The sequence below is a fragment of the Vanessa atalanta genome, chromosome 5 (assembly GCF_905147765.1).
Source record: "Vanessa atalanta chromosome 5, ilVanAtal1.2, whole genome shotgun sequence".
Lineage (NCBI taxonomy): Eukaryota > Metazoa > Arthropoda > Insecta > Lepidoptera > Nymphalidae > Vanessa > Vanessa atalanta.
Window position 1 is genome coordinate 11786524 of NC_061875.1, and position 19374 is coordinate 11805897.

Here is a 19374-nt window from a genome sequence, read left to right on the forward strand (position 1 = left end):
CATACTTCGGAAAGCACGTAAAATCATTTTTATCTTACGCCTGAACTTTTTCAGATTTGCTGTCCAATAGGATTATAAGAGTGAGGAAATAGAGAGTGCATCGCTGCTTGCGCCCAAACTTGTGCACTTTACTATGACCTGCCAATGCAGTAATAGCCAATGGCTACTAGATAATATAACTATTAATTAATTCGTTTTATGAAATGAACGAACAAATACGAATGTTCCCGATTATATGTTTTCGAAAAACATTCTGTAGATACATTATTAGGATATATTCAAAACCAATATTTATTTATAATGATAGCTTGTAGTAAATGATTTGGTTTCTGTAAACTATTTATGTAAACATATGTTTAAGTTATATACCTTCGTTGATTAAAAATTCGACTTTAAGAAATCTATTAGCAAAAACAAAGTCTCTGTTAAATACGCAATATACGCCGAAACAATTTCTCGCAAAATAAGAATGTTATCATACAACGTAATATTGCTTAGTAAATAGGTTACTAGAAGAGAAACGAGAAAACAAATAAATCACTCAGATCAGCCGAGTCTAAGTAATATAACAACGTCAGCTGTTTCGTAGGACAGAGGAGTCGACTGGGTCAATTGAATGGCTCGTATGTGACGAGTCGAGTTTCTCATAAAAACAAATCTTATATAACACTTATGCTGATTTCTATTAAGCATCAATTATTTTCGTTATAGATAAGGGGTTTTTACACGAATATTAATGTTTTAAAGGAATATTTTTTACTTTTTTCCATGACCTTTTAAGGCATGGCGATAAATCAAATGATCCATCCGATCTTACTATTATTTGTATCGCTATTGAAGTTACTGAGACTTTTAGGGCTACTCTGTTCAATCATGGAAATATTTAAATAAAATATAATTTATGTACACTTTTCGCCTTTTTTGGAAGTCGTTATAAATTTAATCCAAAAAGCGGGATGAAAATGATATAGGCGATTGAATATGTCGTCATTAAATAATCAGCTTGTCTTGTCTGAATTATTTATTTATAATATTTTTTTTTGTTACAATAGACAAGGTATTCTGTTAAACACTAGAATTCAAGTTTATTAGGTCCACAGCTTCCACTGTGTCGCATCTGGTTTTTCCACTTTCAAATGATTCACCGCGCCATTACGTAACACGTGTACGTTGCAGTTATCTCAAGTAAGGTCAATGTTGACCTCGTTCCGTAATAATCTTGTATCCATTTAACATCACTTGCATAACTTGATTTTTGATTGTTTCCAATTATTATTAAGTACAGGTGTACTTTATAAGTAAAAACTCGTCTCCGATGAGACTCCTTTATTCCTTTGAAACTTAAAATGCGCAATGTTTGTTTCAAATATATTTATTTAATATATTCGGTTATTTTATACCATGAAATGATACGTAAGAATAATATTTTTTCAATCAATTTCATTTGAAATACTTTAGTTTTAGCCTTCTTTGATTGAACCCTTGTCATTATTTTGTTACAATTATTTCCTTCATATTGTTGAATAAAAATCATACATGCAACTAATTTGATTTTTCATGTGATTGTAAAACAATATGAATTCGATCTTCGGTTATGATACGTGTAGTTTTCAACAGGACAATTTCGTTTTAAACATTTTTTTAAATTTGTCTTTTTCCGTTCGTTCTTACACATATATTCTTCAAAATGATCTGCGTAAGTCGGAAGGTGACTCTTCGCTTTCATCTTATCCAGGCTTCGAAGGCCGGAAGAATCGCTCCGACGCGGACGACGCCGTTGCACGCGTATCATTCCACACGAAGACGATCGCGCCAACAGTCTTAGTGACCAAACGGACGCACAGTAGACATCGCCATAAAGTCGCTATATAAATAGTATATAATCGTCCTATGTCAACAAAACAGTATTGAGATATAACGTAGAATTATAATTATCAACTTATTAGTATTAATCACGCTATTAATTATATCTAAGTCGTTAATTCCTTTTAACGACCAAGTAGGTGTTACAATTAAAAACTAATATGTAAGCAGGCATTACATAATATGTTAGTGTTAAATTGTTGATCAGACATGTTAAGGTCAGGTTAAGTGTAGAAGATAAAAATAAATGATTAACTTAATGAATACTAGCTACACGGCCAGAGTGAGTGAGTCGGGAGTAATCGAGCCAAGAGATCTATTCATACGTTTTTATAATGCTTATAAACCTTACAGGTGATTTTCTTTTACGGTTTTAATGAAATATCTGATAGTCCCCATACTTGTCAAAATTGCAAAGATTTATTGGCAATTGTTAAAAAAAGGCTTTATTCTTAGGTTTTTTTTATTATTATTTTGAAGCAAGTATTCATATCATACTGCGTGACAAATCAATTGAACTATACTTAGTGCCAATTTGCATAATTTTTAAACAAACAAATTATTACTGGGACTAATTTATTAAAGTTATATATATATAAGTAATTACATATGTATCGTTATACATAAATAACACACAACACACTCTATATACACTGTCGCAGACTCTTCAGTCGGAATATAAGCTCTACAAATCTTTTATACAAAGTTTTCTTGTATAGGTTATAGTTTTGGCAGCGTTCGCTTACAAAACGCTTCGACCGACAAATTTCTTTTCTCCTCTGTTGGTATAAAACTGATTTATAAATATATCTATGTATACAAAAATACATAGTCATATGTCAATCGTAAGAATATCAAAAAGTGAAAGTTTCACATCAATGGCTTAGAAATTTTAAGTAAATACAACAAATTAATAAAAATACATACTTATTTCGACTTTTTAATTAAATAAATCTATTGTTATGACCAACCCATTTCCATACAAATGCAAGAGGTGAAATTTTCAAAAATGAATGTAAGTTCACTTAAATAGATATTTTAATTTTCGACATAATTATATGAATAAAATATAAAATCTAATAATATATATTTTATAGTAAATATATGATAATAAGAAACCAAAAATGAAAAAATAAAGATGTGGTAATATCTCTCTTCCTTATTTCTCTTTCGTAACCGGTATGACGACGGTTAACTGCTACCTTAGTTATTAAGCTGAATATGTGTTGGCCTTCGTTACTTGTTTGTGTTCCGGTAAGATTACTTTTTATGATATAATTTATCAAGCAACTCAGCGTTGCTGACCAAGAAGCCTCCATCAGAGCCTTCAGGAGTAAAATCGCTTATGGAACGACGACAAAGATTAATTTACTCATTTATATACAGTTGTCTCAAGAGAATAAAAATAAAAATAATCGATGATCTTGTTTAATAAAATGTTGCAATAAGAAAAATTAACTGAAAATAGTATATACCTGACAATCAGATGTATATCAGTAGAGCTGTTAGGAGTATGAATGTGTTTAATATTTAGTACCAAACTTTCAAAGGTTACTTTTAAACTATTTATAACGTAGACTAATTTTTACAACTAGAAGAGATGAAAGTATCTACGATAAATTTGATATGTTAGTGATAGTAAAATTAAAAAATGCTTAATCAAGACTAGCAAATAAGCATTTAAATCGACATTGAAGTTAAACTTGTTCTTTCATAGATCTTTTTGTAGCTCTTTCTCTCACGATTATTTAGAGAAAAATATATTTTTTCATCGTCCATTAAGGTTGAATGTATTTAGTTGAAAATGGTCTTAAGATTCCTATAAGTTATACCAATAATGCAGCCATTGGAAGCGAATGATGCCAAAAATATAACAAATACAAGAAAACTTCGAGATTTGTAGATGCTTAAAATATTACAGAAAAGTTCGCTACAGAATGTATCTTTTATAGATTTTTATAAATTTGTTTTCTCTAAAACGTACTCGTAAAAGGGCATAATATTAACTAAATTTAAAAAGTCCCGGCTGACAGTTACTGCATAAATTTAAATTGAAAACAGATGCCTTAATCTGCATTCAAAACAATGTTTCTCTATGTAGTATAATATTTTTTTTTATTAATGAAGACGGTTATCAATTTGGCTCATTTTTTATCTGACTTCAAACGGAAGCGGTTTATTAATCATGCTTTAAAATCGAATTGAATTACTTAATTCATAAAAAAGGGTTTATCAATTTCGTCTTATTTATTTTTCCACGCGTGATAAAGACGGAAAAGATATGAGGCATATTATCTATTCTATCGGTATCATTTTGATGTATCGAATATTTTAAATTTAATGGATTTGTGTGAAAGTCTTGCAATGTAGACTTTATTTTAAGTAACAATTTTTTTTTTAAAGTTTTTAATCTTTCTTTTCCTTAGGTTCGAGTTGCGTCGCACTTTGATAGTATGGAACAGCGCGCTAGCGGCATTCAGTATCATGGGCGCTTGTCGGACCCTGCCCGAGTTCATCCATGTGCTGCGAAACCACGGGCTGTACCATTCCATTTGTGTGCCAAGGTGAGTGAGATCCAACGATTGCAATAAGTACTTATTATACTAAAGATATAATTATACATCAGTTTTACAGAATATTGATACAGATATATAATGGGCTCGATGCTTAAAGCAATGCATTGCAAGCCACTAATATAAGAATTTATATGTTTCAACAGATTAAAAAATATATATTTTATTATACAAATATCTTATCAAATAGAAAGCAATTATAGTAGGTTAATATATTAAGTAAGCGTATCTTAGATTTTGTTTATTAGTTTGGTTTAGATTTTTCCAGTATAAAAAAGTGATTCGTTGAACGTTTTAGTATAAGCGATACAAGATAAGCAAAATGAAATAATAAATAGAATAGGAAATGGTACACTGACGATTTCCAGTCAAATTAATTTAAATAAAGCCGATCTGAGACTCGGATAAGTGTAACACAAAAGGCGTGACGTTTTCCTGTATGCCTGTAACAAATTGACGCTCCGGATCACGTAGGTATGCGCTACGCGTGCTTGTGCGTGTCTATTGCTTTATTCACTAACCATCGTCAAGCGAAAGTTTACATGTCATTTTTATTTGAACAATATTAGCTCTTGTAATAAATATAATAGAGTCTTTATTTTAATTTTTGAATATCGATTCACAAAAATACTACGAGCAATTATATGAATGTCAACTTAAAATTAAAATAAAAAAGGTGTCTGGCTGCGACACTTAGTTTGCATATTATTAACTTTCCATTTAATAATTTTATATAATAAAAAAACAAAACAGCTGTATTAACGAAAACGGGTAATTATTACTCGTGAATTGCTTGTAGTTGATATGATTATTCATTGCCAATTAATAGAGAAGAGGAGAAAGAAATATTTATCTTTATGATTATATTATATTTAAATACACATCTACGCTTGGAAAAACATCTATATCTGGAAAAACGTTTAAGAATTATCTATTTTCAGCTTAAAAATCATAAAGCCAGTTTAAAAATCGAAAAAATATGAATACCCGGCAGTCTGAAAATTAAGTGTAATGTTAATGTAATTAATGAGTTTATTTAAATATTTAATCTGTATACCAACCGCTGTACTTATAAACTATATGATATTTTTTTTATTTTCTTTATTTTTTTATAATCAGGTGTCGCCCACGTTTTAGGGGTTGGTCGTCGATTCAGGTGTTAGGCATAAAAAAGAGGCCTGTGTTTTTCCTTGTTGTTCTAACTTGCTTTTTAAATTTCATCAAATACATTTCAGTGGTTTTACCCAGAATGGCAACAGATAAATTTAATATCGCCTTCATAATATTAGTACGGATATGTAGATGAACGGGCAAATAGGGCATTCGATAGTGAATGATCACCACCGTCTGTAGACCGTAGCGCAGTAAGAAATATAAACCATTCCTTACATAAACAATGCAACACCTATCTCGGTAAATTAGAAGTCATGTTCCTTGTGCCTGTAGTTACGCTTACTAACTCCTTTAGACCGAAACACAGCAATACTACGTAGTAGATTAACTAATCAGTAGGTTGTTCATACCCAGACTGTCTTGTACTAAGTTTTACCACCAAGTTAAACGTACAATATGTTTATTCATCATTATACGTTAATAGAGTAATTAAATAAATTATATTAGAAGTCAATTGTATGTTTGTAATGCATTTATCTTAAATGCATGAGCTTTAATCATAGAATCGTTTCCAATTAGTGTATTTTAATTCATTTTTTTAACTGGAAAAAATAGTTAAATATTGATTCAATATTGAAAAACAAAATATAAGTATATTTTATTATTTTGAAAATCGTTTTTAAATTTGTAGTCGATTCGATTGTAGTTTTTTTGCAATTAACGCGTGTGTCGAAGAATCAATTTTATTGTTATAGTGTAAAAGAGTTGAGAAACAGTGATTCTTTTTTATTTTTGACACCAAGCTGATTTAGCTGGCCCTTCGACACATCAGGTAATTTAAAAATAACTTAGACACACTTTACTTGGTGGTAGAGCTTTGTGCGAGCCCGTCTGGGTAGGTACCACCCAATCATCAGATATTATAACGCCAAACAACAGTACTCAGTATTGTTGTGTTCCGGTTTGAAGGTTGAGTGAGCCAGTGTAATTATACAAGGGACATAATATCTTAGTTCCCAAGGTTGGTGGCGCATTGGCGATGTAAGGAATGGTTAATATTTCTCACAGTGCTATTGTCTATGGGCGGTGATGACCCCTTACCATCAGGAGGTCTATAATCATCCACCAAAATATACCATAAAAAAACAACAGATGGAATTCAATTACAGATTTGTCGACGATTATTTGTAGAAATACTAAGTGTTATAATTAATTAATAGTTATAGTCAATGTCGCAAACTACTTTCAGGCATTTCACGATTACTCGAGTTTGTTTCTGCAGAATTAATCGGTTTGACATTTGTCATTTTTTCCCATAGATAACATGTTAAAACTTTAATTTTATTCTTCTAATGTAACAACTGGATTTTAAAAGCGGTTTTTAAAATAATTAAGTACTATTCTAATTCGTGATTACGGTTTCTTGTAATGAACTTTACAGCACAGGTCTTTGTATCTATTTATATTACCTATTCTTTATTTTTCGACGCGATATGTTTAAACAATATCCTTTGGTTATTGCTTAATAATAAAATATATTCAGGTATTCTAGACAGACTCGCGTAAGTTTAAATGACAGTCTAAAAATAAAGTGATAAATAAACAGTACAAGGAAATATTGCATTTTATTTTACGCTTACACTTAACATTACGCGTATAATTTTTATTACTAGCGAGTAAATTATGATGCCAACTAATAATCTAGTATAAACAAGCAAATCAAATAAGGATGTGAATCGCTAATATTGCCTCAGTTACTATTCCAGTCGATTTAAAACATTACTAAATTAAAATGCAATGTTAATATTTAGTGATGTTTAAGTTTTAAGTAAATATGAGTTTTTTTTTAACGTATTTATAATACAAAGAAAGAATAGCTAGTGAAAATCAATGGAGTGTTACACTAGGATATCTTTTCTATTCTGTTTCCTATTAGAGTTATTGGAAAACCCACTATTGCACCGAAATCTACATCTGCAATATACTTGAACACCATCATAATCTATAAACACAAAAAATGGAAGATGTCTCACTGTTGCTCTGAGATAGCGACATATGAATATTTATATACTAAAATATGTTGGAGTAAATCTATGTATATTTATGGGTATATGTATGTATGACTATTAACCTTGCGTAAGATTACACGCATTTTCTTTCCACTCGAAAATGCCTTTACGCACATCTCCAATTCTAATCGATATGCCTGGTGCACAGGTGTATAAGTGTAATATATCAATTTTTTTTTGTTCGAACTGTAGTTACACCTCATATATTAATTTCATGTTTTTTATCCAAAATTTGGCTGTAAGAGATCGCTCTTATAACGATAACGCTCTTAAAAACTAACAGCCTGTTCACGTCCCACTGCTGGGCAAAGGCCGCCCTTTTGACGATTTATTTGTGCATTCTATTTGTTTTTATTTAATTTCTGCTCTTAATGTTGAACAAAGATTTTTCTATTCCATCCTATTACTATACCGAGTAGTCACATATAAATATAAATATATCATAAATTAATGATTATAAGAATAATTTAAACGACATCAAATTAAAATATACCGTACAACGATATGCTAGTTTATTTTTAAATAATTACTGAACATTTCAGCTTACACAGATTGCTAGAACTTATTCGTAAAATTAATCAATCAAGAAACGCCTACATAACTGTACGAAAACATCCGGCATATTAAGTGTCCTGAAGTAGAAACTGAAAATGAAACAATTTCATATTAGCAAAAACATATATTAAATTAAATAAATTGGAAAATAAACGTTTTTTCAGCAGTAGACTCTCCTGATCTTATAAATTATTTCTGTATATGAATCATTAACATGTTACTTATATAAGTAGTTATTGCACGTATTATTTTATTGGCTTTAGTCATAAGGTACACTCGTTTGCTGAGACTTTACCGAGAAAAACCTCCAATAATACAAAAGTTTATTTGTTACAGTACATAACTACATATATTAATTATTCAAAGTAAAACATTTTCATGTTAAGGAAACAAAAAATAATGTTCGATGTACGCTTAAACGAGTCGGATATCGACCTGTATGAAGCGCTTTATACAAGTCGATTCTAGTCGTTCAATTGCTAAAACGATACAGATTTAAATTGATTTTAATTAAATAAAAAAAACGCAATTAGATTCAATAACATTTGTTTTTTTTTTATTTTAGTAGTTTCCATTTATTATTGATCAATTAAAATTTCACGTGTAAGTCAAAAGAGAACCCTTTTCAATAGTCTCCATGAAAAATGTATTAGTTATTACATGCACGTATAAAAATATTTGAATAATTTTGTGATATAATTGTTAAACGCTATCAATGTAATATCGGTGCAGACGTGTTTAGATTGAGTGCCATTAGATATACAAAATAACATTTTTAAATTTTCACAGCTCATCGGTTTTTGTATTCATAGAGTTTACTATTATCATCTATTCTTAATTTTACATACCCTGTATGACAAAACAACTAATACAAATTTTACCATTTTTTATCTTCCACTCTGAATTTTATGTATATAATATATACTATAGTAATGCTCACTTTTGTGTATCAATGGTATCTTCTATCGATGTTCTACGTTCACATTTGTTAACGCCACGACGTACCGAGCTAGATAAATTACACGACCTCATTTTCATCGCGACCTATTTGTCATCGTTTAATCTAACTGCAACTGAATCATTGAAATCGACTGATTTTTCATCAATTTTAATTTGCTTAAAAAACATTTCCATGCTTTATTATTGAAAACGCTCTGTTAAATCGTGAATTGTCTCGATTCTAGTTCTCGTTAAAGCATACTTACTTACTGCCTTCATAGACTGCATATGAAGCATAATTTATCGTCTTGAATATTTTAATGTGACACATCATTTTGTTTGCAAATTTATTTATGTATATTATAGTTAATTTTATTTATTTTTATTAATGTACATTTTAATTACCCGACACTATTTCTGATGCACGTTTTGTTCTCTAGTAATTGAGGTAACATTTAACCAAAATTATGTTAAGCTTGTACTTTGGAATTTTATTTGTACTTCAGTTCCTTGTTAATAAGAGTAAGGTGGATATAACGTCCATATACAACATACCCCGCGCAGAGCTGACAACCCTTATGTGGCGTGTTTGCAGAGAAAATTGTCACAGGTCTATTCACTGTCACGCTGATTTTTCTCTCGTCCCGTACTGATTTGTTAATCGACAAAAATAAGTCGAAGTTTGCCTTGGTGTTATCTATAATTCAAGAAGCTTTTAAATTTGTCATTTAAATTCTTGTTATCGAGAGTTTGAAAGCAAACAGCGAATTATTATTAGAGAAAACATTAACATGTTGTAAATTCACTTATATTTTATTTTAAGTTTTTTCGATATCTATTACTTAAAATGGAATGCATCGAGCAAACATCTCCATGCTCAAGGAGCTTAAAAGAGTAGATAACTTTTTCGCTTGTTCAATTATGTATCCTTAAGTTAAAATCGCTAAAAGGAAAAGTACCATTCAGCAACTTGTGGTTCAAAGAGTGGAAAGAATACCCACGTGGTCGATACCCAAAGATGGACCAACCTATTCATTACAGAGTGTTCTCACAAGGCCACCAATAGGTAGTAGGAGATGTAGGAATATCGTAAAACCTGCCACAATAATTACGACCACTACGGCAAGATTGAATGAATTACAAAAGAAATAACGTATATTCACGCCTTAAATAAATAAATAAACTCTACACTACCTTAAATATAGGGATTTTACGTAATTTCTAGCATGTAAAAATTAATTCAACGCGAATAACGTCAAAATTTAACTTTAATGAATTCATGAATAAATGAATACCTATTTCCTATTTCATATCCTACTTAACACTAATTAGTATTGTTGTGTTTCGGTATGGAGGGTAACCACCAGTACCAGTACCAGTGTAACTACAGACACGAGGGACATTAGTTCCTAAAGTTGGTGGCACATTGACAATGACCAGCATGGTGTTTTTTACAGTGTCAATGTCTATGGGCAGGGATGACGACTTAACATCAGCGGACTCCTTTGCCAGTCTGCCTAGCTATTATGAATTTTAAAAAAATAAGAGAAGAGGGTGCGAAAATTTAATACTCAGCCAGTTTCTTGTTCGTCTCTTATCAAGACTTGACCCTCGCGAATCAAGAGAGGTTTGCGAAGGGCTCTTGTATTTTGTCTTTTAAGTTTCAGCGGCAGTTGAGTGGAAATATCGTTTGCGTCGCGATTTTATTTTTGTGGGTTTTGTCTTTGATAAAATACTGAGTTTGAATTTTAAAAGAAATTTCAACATAATATTGCTTACATTAAATATTATCGTTTATATGAATACATACGTATAAAACCTTTTCTGTGTGTTTACATTCTATGTACAAGGAAACATTTGATTAGAATAGGCGTGATCTTCATTAATGTATTAATAGTGAGGTTAATTAATGATTTTACTATATCATAAACATTGTTTATACCATTACATTTTTCATAATAATATGATTTAAGAATATTATTAGCTAATGTTATTCGTACAAAGTAAAAAAAATATACAATAATTCGTATTCGAACCACAGAATTTCCAATTAAGCATTTGAGCTGTTGGAACCTTTACACCGGTTCCATTTTTGTATTCGATACAAATATTAAAATATATTTTTATTCGTTTTATTACTGAATATTGAAGGTTTTTACATTGCTTATGTAAAGTGTAAACAAGCAAGCGTACGTAATATATTACAAAAACAACTTAAATTAATTTCCGCATATTTACGTTAAATTTAAATAATAAAAACATAATTACATTTTAGACTTCACTATCGTTCGGACGTTTAACGCTCTATATTATTCCATGTATATTGTTTTTCACGTAAGCTTGAGAAAACCATTTTTTTTCTTATGATATTGATGGCGATGACTATCGAAATATAATGTTTGAGTATCAGCTCGTGTATATAATAATTAAAATTTTGTTAATAAATTAAAGAATAATATTCATTTAATTTCACCGTTTAAATTTGAATACAATTGGAAAAATAATCGTCTACCACACAAATGCAAGTTCAGTTATATTAAGAACGGATTTTGGTTTTGGCACTTGAATAGGAGATCTTCGATTCGCTTAAATAAATCCGTATTCAATTATTAGCTAACCAAATTTCAATCACGTTTTAGCTCACGTGAGTTTGAGTGGCCAATAAATTACCGTATCAGGATAATGGTTGTGGTACAGGTACAGTTGCCAAAATCACTAGTAATTTTATATTTGTAATTGCTTTAAAAGCATATATAGCTTATCTGGTTATTTTCATTCACTATTCACTAGATTAATAAACAAAATTGACATACCGATTGACGGAATAATTTATGGAAAATATCAGAATGTAAGGAAATGCTAATTTGAAGCAAATAAATAGATCAGTAAGATGCATAGTGTACATCAGTACCTAGTAGATTTCAGAACGGTAGATCTCGGTATTAGGCAAAGTTTTCAAGTCAACGCTGATTTTTAGTGTCTCTCGAGTAGGTAACGTCCAGATGGTAGATACAATTATTTTGTTAGTGTCAAAGACATTATGCAAACTTTTGTAAGATTTTTGTTATTAAAAATAATGTGCCGTATAGGAATTATTACGCATATTTTCTGCAATATATGTAATGCATATGAATTTTTAACCGAAATATACTCTGATCTAAATCGGCGCTATAGCGAGTTATACGAGATAATATAATTTATCTACGAGTTGTCAATTAATTGAGACATATGAAAATTCAATTGTTCACAATCGAATTACTCATTACTTTAAAAAAAATTAATTAGTATAGCATCCCCCGATAGCGTGCACTTGTTATCAATAACGTTGAAGAATGTTTTATTCATGTTTATAAGCTAATCACTATACGTTAAAATATGTTAACTTTGACATAGTTTTGATAATTAATTAATTAAATAAATGATGATTATTGTCCTTTCTTACTTTTTTATGCATTATCATTACGCATTCACTTGAATTCCAATTTTTATATTGGATTAAAAATTTTATTAAATTAGGCATTTTATTACGACGATTCTTTTTATTTCTTGTAATTTTCATAGAGATTATTTTACGTGACGTCTTAAGACGATCTGACAGGCCCTTAATGAAACCCTATTAATTCATAAACTGTTCGCCAAATATATTATTTACTTGAATAATCTACTAGTGATTTATGCGATTATTAGAAAAGAATTAAACTAGAAATGAAAAAAAAAATAATAATTACGTATCTCAATGTCAATAAAAATAAGTTATTATAAATAAGTAAAATATTTTTATATAATAATCTGTAAGATATAATTTTTTTTTCAAGGTTCAAAAGATATTTATACATCCCGGGTTAAAACTCTTTGTTGCAAAATGATCAAAAGTTTATCATTATCGTCGGCGTGATACGATTGTCACATTTTTTTCATGGTCAATGACATTTTGTAATCTCTTAAAAAATATATGATATAATAATTGTTATGATATTTAAATACATTTCCTTCAATATATCTTCTTATAAATTGATAACAAACTCGATGATATATATACCAACCTACGACATGTTTTTTTTTTCAATAATATTAATGATTGCGCTGGCAAATAAAATAAACAATTAAGTTAGGAAAATATATATTGATATCGACTTTTCTAATGTTATTGGAGATCTACAAATATCTCATTTTCATCCATAAAGTTTTTGCATATATATTATGATTTTGATAGCGTTCGCCTGAACCGAATAATTTTCTCTATTGCTAATTCGGTTCGGTTAAGCATATTTATAAAAAATAACTATAAAAATATGCCATATATTAACCTACTTCATATAATTTACCTATTTTTACTCAAAATTTATAAATTAAAATAATGTAATAGTTCAGTCGGATTAATTTATTCTTACATCGGAAAAAACGAGCAAACAAAACTAATTTTCATAGTATTCATGTATTAAATAATAAAAATACATCATAAATAAAAAAATATACAAAAATATGCAATACGAAATACCCATGATTACCACGACATAATACCTTGTTTTTTAGATAAGTACATGATCTACACTTGCCTCGTGTACTCATAATAAAGGTGGTAGGTAGCTTTTTTGTTACCGCGTAATCAAATGTATCTTATTAGACAAAAAAATAATAAAACATGAGAGCATCATTATTTTTAGCAAAAACTTTTGTAATTATTATATTATGTGTTGTGCTTTATAAATATTTTTGTGTACACAACACCGTGAAGTAACAGGTACGTATCTATACGTCGTAGGAAAATTTTACATTTAAATTTTTTGCGGAAACCCTAGGAATGTTTGCCAAAACAATCTTACACACTTGATTGATTAACTTTGACTATATGGACTTGCCGGTCTTAGCCCTGGAGTGTTTTTTAAGAACCTAATTTTTGGATTTGTGTTTATATCAAATAATTCTACGACATATACAAATATATACGTGTATGTACGGTCTAAATCTATCGTCGAAGGAATTTAAAGATATTTGACATTTAAGAACCGTGACGGTTGAAATAATGCTTAGCGCTCAACTGTCTTAATGATATCACTACACTTAATGAATCGTTTAATGTAAGTGTTCCTGTCAGGTTTTGGACATAAGACTAAGTAGATCTTTTTAGTGCAGTTCCTTAAGCAATGCTAGCTATTCTATTATGTAGTTTTCCTTAAAACAAATTATATTTTATGGTTTTATAAATAAATGAAAAAAAAGAACACTTTTATAAAATTACTTTCGTGTCTACTAATTTATTTAATATTAAATTTAAAACTAAAACCCGAATACTAAACAAGTCGCGCTCTGAATAATACGAAATAAGAAAACCATCTTAAACCAAATTCTTACCTTACAACTATTATTAATTCATTAATTATCATCTATTAAAAGGTAGACGACTTATATATTCCAAATAACACATTGATACAGTGATGTTCAGAGAATTACTCATTATCCTCGCAAGCGTCTTGCCCTAAGAGCCCATATACATACATATAGTAATACCCTAAAATGTATTGCTAATTAAGCAATCGTTGGGCGAGGTAATCACATGAAATTTTATATTTAGTTTTTTTTTCAAAGCTGCTTAAGAACTCGTCTGAATTAAATACAGGCAAATCAATATGATTCACATGAAACCAAAGTCGCCCTTGAGGGTCAGATTATAAATAATTCCACGGGTTTACGTAAACGAGTAAATAAATCACTTGCGAGCTTGTGTAGTGCCGATCAAATATTTGTACAATTCAAAGCCACGTTTTACCCGTTGGACGTTTACAACTTTATTTTGTTAGCTCTCGAGTGTTCTCGTATTTTTCCTATTCTGATCTGAAACAATGTTAATAATAAAACATAATATTTACGTTGGTCACATCTATAATTGTTTTAATTGCGTTTGTCTACACGTTCTTCGTGTTGTTTTGTATTTCGTCCTATCGTTAATACAAAAAAAAAACTTTAGTTATTATTCGTAATCTTTACTCTTATTATAAATGCGAAAGTAACTGTGTTAACCTCTTCACGCTTAAACCAATCAAACAATTTTGGAAATGAAAATTGGTACGGAGATGGTTTGACTCCCGGGGAAGGTTTGACATAGGCTAAATTTAATTCACCCGTCGAGGGGGGTAAATGAGAGATGACAATTTGTGTGATATAGGTAAAGTTTTCAATTAATATATGTCAAATTATACAGATTGTTTAAATACACGATTTTAGTATAAAGTTTTACCTGTTTAATTTATACAATAACAAAAAATTGCCGTGATTATTATTATTTTTTTGGTTTTCTTAAAGATTGGTATCAAATAGCGCAGTAACATATTCCAATCCCGTCTTATATTGTATGTTATTTTGAAAGTCAGGCGAAATGGTAATGTTTACTAGGTAAAAACAAATTGCTGATAAAATATGTACGCTATTAGTAGTCCTTTCATGAACTATAAGGGCAAGTAGATTCGATCTAGCCCTAACAAACTAAACATTAAGACTTTCATTGCCGATCCTTTGGGAGAAAAAGTTAGTTAAATCTATTCCAAAGTCGAATAATCCGCTAAAGGTCGGATAAGTTGTTGTATTTTTGTTCTTGTTTTTATTTGTAGTTGTATCGAGTCTTCTATTTATACATATTTTTCGTTTTATGTAATCCCGTATCCGATTGCTCAATCTTAACATTTTAACAGCTTCTCCGTTTTCTTCATAACTCTTCATACATAAACTCATAATTATATTTTGGGCATATTAACGTAATACGGATGAAGACGGGACACAGGAATGTATGTATAGTATACCCAGACGGGTTTGCAAAAGGCCCTGCCATCTAGTACTTAATACCGTATCGCATACTACAACAGCAGAAAGTAGAACAGCCCAAATCTTCTATTACATTAATTGAAAAAAAGTCTTCATCCCGATATCATTGTCTAACAGCCCCTTATCGATTGAACATTATTTTCAGAACGTGGAGACTACTCGGTCACGGTCAAAGTCAAATTGAGAATACAGATTCGTTTAATCATGCTCTTAAATGTATGCGAATATATTCGTATTTCCATGAGGATTGCAAAGTTAAACTTTGCACTGAAAGCGGGAATGTGACGTATTTGTAGGTCATAGTTTTGGCAGCGTTCGGTAGTCTCCTGACTGTATCGAGACATTAATCATATTTTGTAAACATACTTTTTTCTAGCTATTTAAATTTGAAATAACTTTTATAAAGAATATTTATAGTTTTGTCATTTTGTAAAGCTAGTTTTCTTGGGGTAAAGAAAATTTAAGTGTAATATATTTAATTATTTAAATATGGAGAAATTTACGTATACATATATTTCTATGAAATTAGATGTTTAACAAACTTTTGTAACAAAACAAGTACATTTAAAATTAATTTAAATCTTCGTCAATAGCGTTTTGTGATCCGAAGCGTATTTTACTTTCATTCATCGCTGGTGTAAGTAAGCGCGTTAATTAATCCTCTTGCTTGATGTTGCCTGTTGAGTTTTTGTAGTTCCGTCGTTATGTAACACACCACTTTCTACCGTCTATTGGTCAGTCGGACGACGTTCGTTCACGTAATTTCTCGCGTAAATTTATGTATGTTTGACACATTTTCCTAGTCATTTTGAACGGAAAAGCTTGTTATTGTCTTACATGTTCAATAAATTTCTTCAAATATAACTAGCACGTTTAATGGTATCAATAGCTTCTAAGTGCAGTTACGTTTTAAATAAATCATCATAAATAAAACATGAGAAAAAAAGTCAAGTGTATTACGTCGAATGCGTTTAATCATCACGACTCACGCAATCTTAATAGTTATATTGTTTTCAAAGGATAACAAAGTATATAATCTAGGTAATATGCAAGAGAAATCTTGGATACTTAAAATGCATTGATGTATCCAATTATTTTACTGACGATGATCTGATCAATTTTAAATGGTACTATTAGATAAGAACTGTTTGTGTTTATGCTTATATAACTGCTATGTAGGGCACTGACGTCTGTGGAAGTTACGGTGTAGTAGAAAACAAATTCTTAACATCGTCATGAGGTACTCTTGCGTTAAGAGTACCTAAATGTAACGATACATAAAAGATTCGAATATAAGATTACGCTATTTATTCAAGAGCTAAACGATTTTCGACTCGACAGAAATAATAGCATTTCTTTATAAAGTACGAGGTACTTAGTTGGTATGGTTGAAAGGCAAGTTTTGCGATATTTTTTTCTGTACAATGGAAATTCGCATAGTTCTTAAGTTTTGAGTTCCATTTAAAAACAATTTATTCGTAACGTTCAAACTTTGTTATTTTATATTCGTCACTGTTATGCGGAAATAAAATGCTCTTACAGAAAAAATAATGTTTTATAGTAGTTATGAATTCACAACGTAAAAGTTGCAACGTAAGATTTTATGAATACAAAATGACAAGGATTCTAAATTTTCTGTATAAAGTGTAAGAAGTCAAACATAAAGACTTTTATGCTATGTTACTCGACTGTATTTAGATTTAAAAAAATATAGATATATAAGGAATCTATTCCGTTTAAATTGTAATAACTACGTTTATACCAACTAATTTTCTATTTTGCTCCGGCTTTGTTTTTTGCAAGAAATACTGAGTGTAATCTTATGTGTAATATACTTTGTTATTAAATTTTTTTACAAAATCTATGCATATAAAAAGAATAACCTTAGTACATCGCCTGTAATAAATAAAATATATAGGAAATTCAATTTTATATTAAGTAAAAAATAAACTAAATAAAGCATAAAATTGACTTTTTGATTCATCTTTTCAGTTTTATAGAACAAGATAAAGTGTCCGGTTTCTGGACTTGGATGTTCGTTCTGTCCAAGCTGCCTGAGCTGGGCGACACGGTCTTCATTGTGCTACGTAAGAAGCCGCTCATCTTTCTCCACTGGTATCACCACATCACTGTACTGCTCTACACCTGGTTCTCCTTCACCGAGTATACGTCATCTGCGCGCTGGTTCGTCGTCATGAATTACTGCGTGCACAGGTAATGATGATTTACTTACATTCAAGTCTTATTTTCTCATAGATTACTAGACATTATATTGCATGATAAGCACACGATGCTATGTAGTTCGGAACACGACGTATAACATAATACTCCGTTAATATTACGTTTGATGTTTGTTTACTATTTTTTTTTTTTGGATTTATACACAACCTTGATACCGTAAACAGAGGTGAAGCCGAGATTAGGTCTCATACGTGAACAGCAATTTAAGCCCACGAGCAATGATTTCGAATATCATTCGCCCTCAGGGTGAGTTTAAATTCATCGTAGAACGTGAAAGGGTCAATTAGGTGATGTTGCTCTCGGAATAAACATTAACATTGATATCATTTATCGGTTGCAAAATAAAGGATATTATGTAACATGTAGACACGTTGATAAGAAAGAAAGTACAGCTCATCGATTGATGATTACTCTTGTCAGTATAATAATTAACTCATTAAATTTGGATAATAACAATCTCTTCTAAATAACAATATATATGATCTGCACGATTGCCTTCATGCGATATAAATCCGTCTTTGTTAGGACGAAGGACAACCTATAAATAATAGTTTAAACGATAAATTTTTAATGCTTGAATGAAAAGACCTTGTACAATGTCAAATGCATCAAAGTGTACAGTATTATATAATATCATAATTATTATAGACGTTACATAATGTTTTTTACGTACGGCATTTCAGTAAGTCGCTAAGTACCTGCACCGTTTTAAAGTCGCCAGCTTAAATCTATTCACTGCTGAACTCTATTTTTCCGTCTCGTTTAACTCGCTGAAAATTTTATATTTTTTATGTTGAATTTCTGTTTGAATATGCTTAGAATATTAATTTTTAATTAAGCGTTATTAACTGCTGTGGCAAATATTTAAAATTATACGATTAATTTTGAAATACTATTATTATTTTAATACACAGCCGTGGTAAAACTATTGTTCTATACGAATATTTTTAGTTTTTATAAAATAATATAATAAAAATTAATGTATAAGAGATGAATAATTTGATATTGGTATCTACCAAGGTCATGTCAAAATTAAATAACGTTTCCACGTGTCGTCAGTGTCTTCATGTATGATTTAAAAATCTTTGATTATCTTTAAAGTAACATAAGTAAATTTACTTGGTGGTAGGGCTTTGTGCAAGCCCGTCTGGATAGGTACCACTCATCAGATATTCTATTGCCAAACAGCTGTACTAAGTATTGTT

The 19374-nt window shown here is 30.1% G+C and overlaps 1 protein-coding gene across 1 annotated transcript in view; it reads left to right on the forward strand.

The window, feature by feature from the left end:
* LOC125063960 (elongation of very long chain fatty acids protein 6) overlaps positions 1 to 19374 on the forward strand; it is a 37148-nt gene that overhangs the window by 13648 nt on the left and 4126 nt on the right. Inside the window, exons 2-3 of the mRNA XM_047670696.1 lie at positions 4290 to 4427; positions 17921 to 18142. Of these exons, the coding sequence (XP_047526652.1) occupies positions 4290 to 4427; positions 17921 to 18142 (360 nt within the window). The remainder of the gene's footprint in view (positions 1 to 4289; positions 4428 to 17920; positions 18143 to 19374) is intronic.